This window comes from Ipomoea nil, unplaced genomic scaffold, assembly GCF_001879475.1.
Source record: "Ipomoea nil cultivar Tokyo-kokei standard unplaced genomic scaffold, Asagao_1.1 scaffold0319, whole genome shotgun sequence".
Lineage (NCBI taxonomy): Eukaryota > Viridiplantae > Streptophyta > Magnoliopsida > Solanales > Convolvulaceae > Ipomoea > Ipomoea nil.
The window spans coordinates 1,640,537-1,652,299 of record NW_017616747.1 but is presented as its reverse complement, the minus strand read 5'-3'; the positions used below and the strand labels follow the sequence as shown (position 1 = coordinate 1,652,299).

Genomic DNA, 11,763 nt, shown 5'->3' with positions numbered 1-11,763 from the left:
CAACTTATTCCTTATTTCAACCAAGATGTTACTGACCCAGTCATACTTTTGATCCAACTATGCCGTGCTAAGTTTATGGACAGTAAGTCTAACTTAGTATTTACTACACACATAATTTATGTACTTATTTAATCTCTTGCTTGATAGATGGTGAAGTGCGCATATGCAGCTCTTTCGATGCAACTCAGCTGTTTTTCTCTCACCCCTGTAAGGAGTTTGTTGCATTTAAGAGCCGGTGAGTACCTAGGAAATCTTTCCTAATTTCATGGTTGCTTCTTAATGAAGCACTAAGTGTTTTGTTGGTTTGTTGTTTTAGTAGCTTCACAAGTAACTCAACTCCATTGCGGTGTATTGATTCCTCATCTCGGCTTGGTGTTGGTCTTCCTAATGGTAGTGGTACTTCCAAGGAAGTGTTGGTCAGTTCTATTGAGGAAATATACAGTAAAAAAAATGTAAGTTATGATTTTTTTGCTTAAAACCTATTTGCATAGAGAATATAGTTACCACTTCTGTAACTTTAACTATCTATATAAGGCTGGATTTATCAATAATTACTAAGTAACTAATGGTAGTGCTTATAATCTATTTCTGTGGGAATATAGTTACCTAAACTTTGACTTAAAGTATGTAGTGTTTATAATCTATTTTTGTGGGAATATAGTTACCTAAATTGTAACTTTAACTACGTATATAAGGCTGGATTTATCAATAATCACTAACTAACTAACAGTAGTGTTTATAATCTATTTCTGTTGGAATATGGTTTCGTACAATGTAAGTTTAACTATGTATACAAGGCTGGATTTATCATAACTAACTAACATTAGTGCTTATAATCTATTTCTGTGGGAATATAATTACCTAAAATACAGATTTAACTAATTATGTAAGGCTGGATGTATCAATAACTAACTAACAGTACCTTTATTGTGTTATGTTGGGCAGTTGGGGAGTATTGGGTAGCTGGTCGAATTGTTGGTGTTGAGAGTCTATGTGATTGGTACTTTCTCTTGCAAGACTAATTCTTGCAAGAGAAAGCTGTCTGAGAGTGGAGGGATGCTCTATTGTTCTGGGTGTAAGAGCTATTGGCAAGAAGGGATTGTGAGGTATAGAGTGATAGTTCGTGTTGCTGATGAAACTGGGGATGCTCCCATGCTCATATGGGATCGGGAATGTGCTGATTTGGTTGGTATAGCGCTGCTGACTTAAAGGAGAAGTATCCTGGGGTATGCAATTTTTTTTTTAATCTTCTTACCTGATTTGTGAGGCTAAACCTTGACACAGTATATGAAATTTTCCTAGGTAATAACTCTATTACCACCGGAGCTAGGACCGTTTGCATGGGATGTCTATGCTATTTCGGATAGCTATGAAGAAGATCAAGTAGAGAGTTATTACTCTGCTTTCACTGTTCTACGTGTTTGTAGAGATGAAGCAGTTCTTACACAGCACTGCTCAGGTTTCTTAGCTTGCAGCCAATCTGAGATCGTGTCAGCTGATGGTGGTTTGGATGTTGGTCAAGCCTGCGAGGTAGATATCATCTAAACTACAAAAAGGAATGTTTTTAACAAATGTCAAATACTTAGTAGCTAATGCTTAAGTTTTTTTTTCTCATTTTAGCAAGTGTTTGTTAGTGATGATGAAGAGGGTGAAGGACTGGAAATTGGTTCTGAAGACTTTGACCAGGACCAGTGTGTTGGGACTGGATGAAATTCCTGCAGATCTAGATGATGGGGCTGTTGCTGTTCCTCTTAAGAGGTGCCTAATGAAGGATTTTGATGCTGTTGGGAGCTCAAAGAAACCTAAGGTTGCTGTTGTGAAGAAGGAGAAGTAAATGGAGTAGCATTAAAGGGAATATGTTGAAATGGCTTGCACTAAGACTAGGTTTTTATGTTTTTGGTAATCCACCCTAATGTGTATTTTTGGCTGGTGTGTTTTGAAGGCTGAATTGGTTGAACTGTAAAGTTAAGGTTCACTTAATAGTATGGTGACTAAGTGTAGGTGGGTGATGATGTTTTGTGTTTTTGTAAACTGGCATTGTCTTAGTTGCAGCTGTTATCTAAGTCTACTTAAATGTAATATGATGCTAATTTCAACTCTATGTTTCTTAGGCAAATATGGATTATCTTCACATAGGTATAGGTAGGACAGACACTTATTAATCAACCATTCATCACATATTGTCAACATCTAGACAAAGAAAAAAATTGCTCACTTGAAAAAAAGGCTAAAGCTGTAAAAATAAATATCTGAAAACAGACTACCAATATTTGATATTAGGTAATATCCTAATCTCAATAATTTTCATTAACACTTTGTCCAAAAAATTGGCATCAGACATGTTTATCATCATTTGCCCCTATCATGATTAGATAATATCATAGAAAAAACATGTAAAGAGTGGCAAAAAACACATAAGATTCAGGTTGATGGACTTGCTTATAAGTTATATACTGAAAACTGCACATGATGTTGATATTTTACACTTTAGACCTTGCCCTATTAGTTTGATCTACAGTTTGCTATAGATGATAAAAAGACATTACTCAACAAATGATGATATAGTAAGAAATTAGGAAAAAAAAAAACCTAAATTGCCATATATTATGTAAAAACCAAATAGACATTATGTTTAATTAGATATAGATAAGACATACACATATTAGTCAACAAATCATCATATACTAAGAACTTCGAAAAGAAAAAAAAAGGACTAAATTTGTAAAGGGATTGTTTAAACAATTACTACTACAGAAACACATAATAGTCAGCAAATCATAATATATTAACAACTTAGAAAAAGAATGGACACATAAAATTCCAATGGTCTGTCAAAGCAATAAGGGGTGATCACAGTTAACCACAATTGGAAAATTGTATCCAATTGTTGTTTGCTGTAAGTTATACTATATTTCGAAAGAGAAAACACAATCTCATATAGTTATGCTTGAAGTTATTAGTCACCAACGGGTAATATGATAACAAGTTTAAAAAAAATGTCTAATGGTAACTTTTACACTTGTCTATCAAAGCAATGAGCAGTGAAAACAGTTTCGCAGAAATTGAGTAACAAAAAAAAAAAAAAAAAAAAAAAAAAACAAATTTACCCAACTTAACAAATGCAAGTAATGAGCAAAGGAATGCAATATGCACAACGAAATTTCGATATAAAAGAACAAAAGAATAAAATATTAAGATACAATGAAACCATACATTTGCATGTTGGAATTAAAACTTTAGTAACTTTAAACTTACTAACTCATTTGCATCGTTATCTGGTTTTTGGTTGTATGTTCGCCTTAATGTTGCACCATCTACACAGGAATTTCAAAATTTTTGTGTTAGTATTATGAATATACATGCCAGCGCGATTAGTACTTCAAATAATTTGTAAATACAATGTCTGTGACTCTGTGTATATAATAATTAAATTAATTTCTGGTTTGTTCTATTTTTTTGTATTTAACTTTTGTTGTTTTTTTAATTTGCTGTTTATTATATGTGAATTGCTAGGCAAATCTCCTTTGGCAGAGGGCACAATTAAACATTTGGAAGAGACACAATAAGTAATGAAACTGCTTTCCATGGCTGCATGCCAAGGGAAATTTTGCGATGCAATATAATGCAGCTACAGGCTACATCTCCATATATACATCTCAACTCAATGTTGCATTTTACATGGGTTAGTGTGAACCCACTTTTATTTGGACAAGAACCTGGGCATATGCCATTTACAAAAGTGGCATATTCAATTATTCATTCATCCAGATGGTGGAGAAAAGGAAAACCAAATCTGATATGATTTTGAAATGATTTTTTTCTTATTTAAAATTTTAAAAAATAGCTATCACATTAATTGAATAGAATCAAGTTACACAAAATCCAATACATACAATATTTCTACTTTATTTATAGACATAGCCTTACTATCAAGCATTAATTGCTGATTGTAAGTTTTGACTTTGTAAAAGTAATGTTGTGATAGTGACTTTTCAATTCTCTCAAATTTGATATCTATATATACAACTCATTTAAGTCTAACAAAGAAACATCTCTATTCTCCACTCATTTTGAAAGAATCTACCATTAATGTGATTGCATTGTTAGTAATTGCAGTAAGAATGAAGAAATTGACGGGATCAACTACGATATGTGGAAAAAGGAAATATGTTGGCTCAAATAAAGGTACAATGTTTCATACCTATTTGTCTTCATTCAAATTCCATGAATGATTGTGTTCTTATTTCAGTTGCACCAGGGTCCTCATTTGCTTAACATTTATTGTGAAATCTGCAATAAATATTTATTAAAAGTGGTATGTCAATTGTAGAAAAAAAATATGATTTGAAAATGATTAAAATGCAATCATTTTTGTTGGTAACATGTATATATGTAATATGCACTATAAAAAAATTAAATATCCACTGAAGTTTCATTCAGAATAATGAAAAGAAAAAAAAAAGTTATTTTTCATATTTTTTTCAAGATTTTCCATTTTTGATATTGCTTTCATTAGGTTGTAATGTACAGATTTGGTGTCCTCTAAAATGTGTTTTCAAAATAGATATAGTTACCAAATTACAAGTTTAATGTAAGTAAAGAACAAGAGTTAAACAAAAATTAGGTATAGTCTCTATAGCTTTACAAAAATTCATCGAATCTGATAGTGAATATAGTATAAGTATAAACTTTCTGAAAATTATCAGTATTGTAGGATTTAGTTTAGGGAAACCCTAAAATTAGGCCTTAAACAAACATTGAGTTAGGGGTTTCTCCATAAACAGTGTAGGGAATTATATTTCGTCCAGAAAATAACAATAATCCTCTATTATAAACAAAATCAGGATCTAATTTAATAAACAAATAAATATATAATTAGGCATATAGGATCATTTCAGGATCGGGAATACAAGATGTAGAAAATTGAAAGAAGAAAAAAAAAACCTAAATAGGTCTTTAATCTATGAAAATAAAAGTAGCACAGACTAAAAATTTCATTGCATGCACTCTGAATCAAACAAATACTGTTAATTTGAGAAATAAGAACTAATTTGAAACAGATCTCATATATATTTGGAGATGATAAAGATAATTAAAGTGATAAACACAGTTAGACATTAAAAAAAAAAAACTAAATAACAGCAAGAAATTAAGAGAAAACATATCTGTAATTATGAATTTAGCTTCAGTTTAGTACGATTTCCACCTAAATGAAGACAAATTGATAGCTGTCGTTCAAGGTTGAGAGAGAGAGAGAGAACATCGGTAATCTCCGAAAATGAAGATGTTCAAGATGAAGCCGTGACAGACAGAGGATAAGGGTCAACACCATTTTTCCTCATCTGTTCTAGGTTGTAAGAGAGAGATAGATAGCATCAAAGAAATCATGGAATGAAGTGGGTTAGATGAAGACGAGAGAAGTGAGAAATGAAGAGGGCTCATATTAGATCTTTCATCTTCATCTCTTCATTTTTTATTTTATTATATATATATATATATATATATATATTATATATATATATATATATATATATATATATATATATATATATATTGGGTTGGTTAATTTTTCTTCTTTTTTTTTTTTTATAAAATGTTTAGGAATTAATAATTTCATTTTAAGTATGTTAGTTAATTACATAATTAGTAATGAAATGTTATTTATGTTTAATTGGGCAAATTATGATGTGTAAACGTGTTTACCAAGCGTATGGTGAACACGGGATAAATCCATAATTTCTAAGCCGTAGATCCATAATTATTATGGACTTACAACATAGAAATTATGGATCTCTATAATTTTTATGTTGTAGATTCATAATATTTATGCGGTAGAAATTATGAATCTACAGTACGGTATAATTTTTAATTAATTTAGAAAATTGTGATTACCAAGCGGGTTTTGATGTTCGTTGTAAAGATCGTGGTGTGCATCAGTCAAATTTACAGCGACAATTATTTCCTGGAGTTTTTAGGCCTCCGTTTTCTAGAATTGTTGCTGTTAATAATAATAGTAACCATAATTCAAATGTATTTTATTTTGTAAGTAAATAGAATAAATTTATTTATTATTTACGTTTTAAGTTGTAAATATTAGTCTTACTATTGTTTATCATAAATATTTGTTTTTTCTTTAGGTTTGTAGTTTTAAATTGTTACGTATTTATTCCTCAAGGAAAAAAAAGATTTTATCAGCAATTTGATATGTAATTTTGTACGTACGTAAATAAATTTAATTTTTTAACATACACACATTATTATTGTCTTATATATTATTGTATATAATATTATCCATTTTGTATTTAAATCCTACACTTTGAATGACTAATTAATGGGAGTTCATATGTATGGGTATATAGATGCAGGAAGTGCAATTTGTAACCCAATTGAAGTTCAGTCGAACATTATGGCCAATGTGTTACAAAGCTCAAGTACTAATAATTGTAATTTTACAGTTGAGAATGGCGAAACAAGTCAACCGATAATTGGTATTTGTTTATTTCTTTTAGTGTAATTGTAATTTATTGTGTAGTTTATTTAATTATTTTATGTGTATATATTAATGCTTATTTTTAATCTGTGTAGATGACAAAAAGAAATGTAATGTGGTTTTTTCAAGTGTTCGAGGTTTGGGTGTTGACAATAAAGGTTAGATTTTGTAGAACTAAAGAATAATTTGAATTTTTAAGTCATTATATTTATTTATTTATTTTTGGAAAATATTTGTTGATGTACTAACAACATTTACTATTGTATTGTAGTGCTATATTATGATATAGGTGATCCAGTTCTTAAATGCCAACATTGTAAAGCGTTCTTTTGGACGGATGAGAAATTGAAGGATGTGAAAGTCAATGGTGCTGCAAGATATTCAGTTTGTTGTAGTAATGGCAAGATTAAGTTACCAAGATTGAATATTCCACCGAAAATCATTTTCGATTTATTTTTCGACCAAACTCCACGAAGCAAACATTTTTTGCAACATATACGGTCGTACAATAACATGTTTAGCTTCACATCAATGGGAGGTCGTGTTGACAAAGATATTAACATAGGTGGAGCTCCTCCAGTGTTCAGATTAAATGGTCAGAATTTTCATTTGTTGGGCAGTTTATTGCCGGTTGATGGTAATAAACCGAAGTTTGCACAACTTTACATCCATGACCCAGAAAATGAGATTTTCAATCGGCTTAATGCTGTTAGGTATGCTCTCTTTTAGTATGTAATTGGTATACTTAGTTGTAATTCGCATGTGTGGTTATGCACAAACATAGATATCTACACATTCATGCTATATATATATATATATATATATATAACTGATTTGTGTTAAATTTTGATTGTAGCGGCGGCAATGAGGTCAAAGAATTACATGAAGATATTGTTTCTGATCTTCAATTAACATTAGATGAGAACAATGTTTTGGTTAGATCATTTCGAATGGCTAGACATGAAATAAAGAAAAATCCCAGAGTCGACGTCAAAATGAAATTAATTGGGAAACGCACTCAGGATGCCAAAACATATAATCTACCGACAGTGTCAGAGGTTGCTGCTATTGTTGTTGGTGATTTAGATCCAATGTTGGGTGAAAGAGATATATTGATTGAAACAAAATCAGGTGTGCTTAAGAGAATTACTGAACTTAATCCAGCATACCTCCCACTTCAGTATCCAATTTTGTTCCCGTATGGTGAAGATGGTTATAGAGAGGATATCCCTTTCAATGTTGAAAGACATATTGATAAAGGAGCACGACATAGTGTTTCTCTCCGCGAATATCTTTCATTTCGTATTCATGAGCGGCTGAATGAAATTTCAACATTTTTATTTGCTAAAAGATTATTTCAACAATTTTTAGTTGATGGCTACACTATGGTTGAATCTGCTCGACTACTTTACATTCGTACACATCAAAAAAGTCTACGATGTGGATCATATAAAGGGCTTTTTGATGCTTTGACGCGTAGAGAAGTTCAGCCCGGGACTCATGGCAGGCGTATTGTATTGCCTTCTAGCTTCACAGGTGGTGCTCGATATATGGTTCAGAATTACCAAGATGCTATGGCAATATGTGGTTGGATTGGTTATCCAAATTTATTTATCACCTTTACATGTAATCCAAAATGGCCAGAAATACAACGACTGTTGGAAGGGCGGAACTTGAGACCTGAAGATCGTCCTGATGTATTATGTCATGTATTTAAAATGAAATTGGATACTCTGGTTAGGGAGATAAGAAGTGGTTCTATTTTTGGAAAAATTATAGCTGGTATGTGTAATTCTTCTTGATTTATTAATTATAGATTATTGGCAAAATTTCTCTATATGTTGATATTCATTGTTTTGTTGCAGTGATTTATACTATCGAGTTCCAGAAGCGAGGATTACCACATGCACACATCTTGCTCTTCCTTGAGCGTACTGATTCACAACAATTTGCAGCCAATGTTGATTCTTTGATAACAGCAGAGATCCCCCAAAAAAACACTGACCCTGAATATTTTAAGGCTGTTAGTGATTTCATGATTCATGGGCCATGTGGCGTGGCAAACAAGAAATCACCTTGTATGGTCAACGGTCGTTGCTCAAAGCATTTTCCCAAGAAATTCTCTGAGGCCACTAATCTTGACTTCAATGGGTATCCTGTTTACAAGCGTAGTGATAATGGGAATACAGTTGTCAAAAGTGGTATTGAATTGGATAATAGATACGTGGTGCCGCACAATAGATATTTGTTAATGAAGTATAGAGCACACATTAATGTTGAGTGGTGTAACCAGTCTCGCTCTATTAAGTATTTGTTCAAATATGTGAATAAGGGTAATGATCGAGTTACTGCCCAATTTTATAAGAGTACTGAAACTGAAGATAGTAGTGAGGTTATAGATGAGATTAGTATGTATTATGATTGTAGATACATCTCTCCTTGTGAAGCTGTGTGGCGTCTTTTTAGTTATGACATCCAATTCCGAAATCCGGCCGTTGAACGATTGAGCTTTCATTTGCCGAATGAACAAAACATTGTTTTCGACGATGATGTTTCTGTGGAATCGGTGCTTGAACGCCAGACAGTTAGGCACAGCATGTTCCTCGCGTGGTTTGAAGCAAATAAACGGTATCCGTGTGCTCGTGAGTTAACATACAAGCAGATGCCTAATAGCTTTGTGTGGAAAAAAAGCATTCGTGAATGGCAACCAAGGCGTCGAGGATTTGCAATAGGTCGCATGTTCTATGTGCCGCCAGGTACTGGTGAAATTTACTATCTAAGGTGTTTGTTAAATTTAGTTCGTGGACCAACATCTTTTCAAGATATTCGCACGGTAGATGGTGTTGAGTACTCTTGCTTTCGAGATGCATGTTATGCTCGGGGATTGATTTCTGATGAGAAGGAGTATGTTGATGCAATACTTGAAGCTAGCCATTGGGCAACTGCTGCTGCTGTTCGTAGACTGTTTGTTACTCTACTTACTTCTAACTCAATTTGTCAGCCGGAAAAAGTTTGGGAAATTGTTTGGGCAGAACTTTGTGACGACGCAGAATACAATCAACGTACACTGTTGAATGATCCAGGTACAGTTCTACTGTCTTTATTAAACTACTTAGACTCAATATACCAGTTATGAAGTGTTTTCAACGGGATCTAACTGTACTTACAGTTTATTTAAAATGGTGATGATGTGCAGCGTTTGTGTTGCCTGAATGTGAGAAGAAAAGATATGGGCTTACTGAATTGGAAAAATTGTTATCGTTGTGGGGTAAGAGCTTACAAGACTTTCCGTGTATGCCTGTTCCTGAAACCGATGTGCCAACTGTTGCATTCAACCGTTTGATAGCTGAGGAATTGAATTACGATTGTTCATTATTGGCCCAGGAGCATTTGTCATTAGTTCAGAAATTAACTGTTGAGCAAAAGCAAGCGTACACTACCGTGTTGGAATTAGTTGCAGGCAATAATGGAGGTTTGTTTTTCGTTTATGGGTACGGTGGTACAGGTAAAACATTTGTGTGGAAAACCTTATCAGCTGCACTACGCTCAAAGCGTAAAATTGTTTTGAACGTTGCATCCAGCGGAATTGCTTCGTTACTCATACCTGGTGGTCGGACTGCACATTCCCGTTTTGCCATACCAATCGCTGTGAATGAGGATTCCACTTGCAATATTTCACAAGGCAGTGATCTAGCGGAGTTAATAATTAAATGCAGCTTGATTATTTGGGATGAGGCACCTATGATGCACAAGCATTGCTTCGAAGCATTAGATAGGACAATGCGTGATATATTAAGATTTGCTAATCCATCAAGTTGCAACTTGCCATTTGGAGGGAAAACAGTTGTTCTTGGAGGTGATTTTAGACAAATCTTACCGGTGATACCAAAGGGTACCAGGCAAGATATTGTTGGCTCAAGTATTAACTCTTCTTATTTATGGAGTCATTGTAAGGTATTGAGGTTAACTCAAAATTTGAGGTTGCAAAATGTGGGCTCTACTGGAGAAAGGAGAAACCTTGCTGCTTTTGCTAATTGGATTGCGGCTATAGGTGATGGCCAGGTTGGTGGTCCAAATGATGGTCATGCAAAAGTTGAAATCCCTCAAGAACATGTGTTAAAGACAAATAGTGATCCAATTCGTGCTATTGTTGAGAGTACATTCCCTATGTTTTCTGAGCATCAACATGATGGCAATTATCTAATTGGAAGAGCAATTTTAGCACCAACTCTTGAAGTTGTCGATGAAGTGAACGAGTATATGAGTAATATGAATATTGCAGAATGCCGAACATATTTTAGCTTTGACTCAGTTTGTCCGACGGAAAACACTCCTGATTCAGTTGCCGCACTTCACACCCCGGAGTTCTTAAACGGGTTAAAGTGCTCTGGTGTGCCAAACCATTCATTGGCTTTAAAAGTTGGGTCTCCAGTTATGTTATTGCGAAATATAGATCACTCTGCTGGTTTGTGCAATGGCACAAGGTTAATCATTTCTAAACTAGGCGACCATGTTGTTGAAGCCAAAATTCTATTCGGCAGTAATGCAGGAACAAAGGTGTTGATTCCACGATTGTCGTTGACCCCATCAGATCCAAAGTTACCGTTTAAATTTCAGAGGAGACAATTCCCCCTAATGTTGTCGTATGCTATGACAATTAACAAGAGCCAAGGACAAACGCTTTCTACAGTTGGCCTACTACTGAAAAAATCTGTTTTTGTTCATGGACAACTTTACGTAGCTTTGTCAAGAGTTAGCAATCCAAATGGTCTTAAGTTACTTATTTGCAATGACAATGGAGAATATGTTTCTTCAACGTCAAATATTGTATATAAAGAGATATTTAATAATATATAAACTTTGTATGTTATTTAGTTTTTGTTACATACATTATATATATATATATATATATATATATATATATATATATATATATATATATATATATATATATATATTTACTTATTTATTTATTTATTTATATACACACACTTTATTTTTGGTCCGTGCATCGCACGGGTGGATAACTAGTCAATAATAAAAATAATAAAATTCATTATTTATACTAAAAGATAAATAATATAAATATTCAAATATAATAACTAAATTATTAATTTTTAAAAATAAACTTTTTTGAAAGCCAACAAAGCCAAAATATATTAAAGCATCAAATGGTTCAAACATAGAGGAGGAGTATCCCTCCAGACAGAACGAGAGGTAGAAACATCCCTCGCCTTTGCTAACGAATGGGCCACCCGATTGGCATCCCGACT

General features: G+C 33.1%; 1 protein-coding gene across 1 annotated transcript; it reads left to right on the top strand.

The window, feature by feature from the left end:
* The first annotated feature begins 6,331 nt into the window (after positions 1-6,331).
* Positions 6,332-11,347, top strand: LOC109171522. The gene is made up of 6 exons (XM_019320549.1): positions 6,332-6,431; positions 6,586-6,648; positions 6,762-7,203; positions 7,347-8,272; positions 8,356-9,573; positions 9,687-11,347. The coding sequence occupies exons 1-6, from the start codon at positions 6,332-6,334 to the stop codon at positions 11,345-11,347; spliced, it is 4,410 nt and encodes a 1,469-aa protein (XP_019176094.1).
* The last annotated feature ends 416 nt before the right edge of the window (positions 11,348-11,763 follow it).

Excerpts from the sequence above, each read along its gene's own strand:
- LOC109171522 (XM_019320549.1), top strand. The coding sequence starts at position 6,332 with ATGGGAGTTCATATGTATGGGTATATAGATGCAGGAAGTGCAATTTGT. Across the intron at positions 6,649-6,761 it reads TTTGGGTGTTGACAATAAAG|TGCTATATTATGATATAGGT; the intron begins GTTAGATTTTGT and ends ATTGTATTGTAG. Across the intron at positions 7,204-7,346 it reads AATCGGCTTAATGCTGTTAG|CGGCGGCAATGAGGTCAAAG; the intron begins GTATGCTCTCTT and ends TTTTGATTGTAG.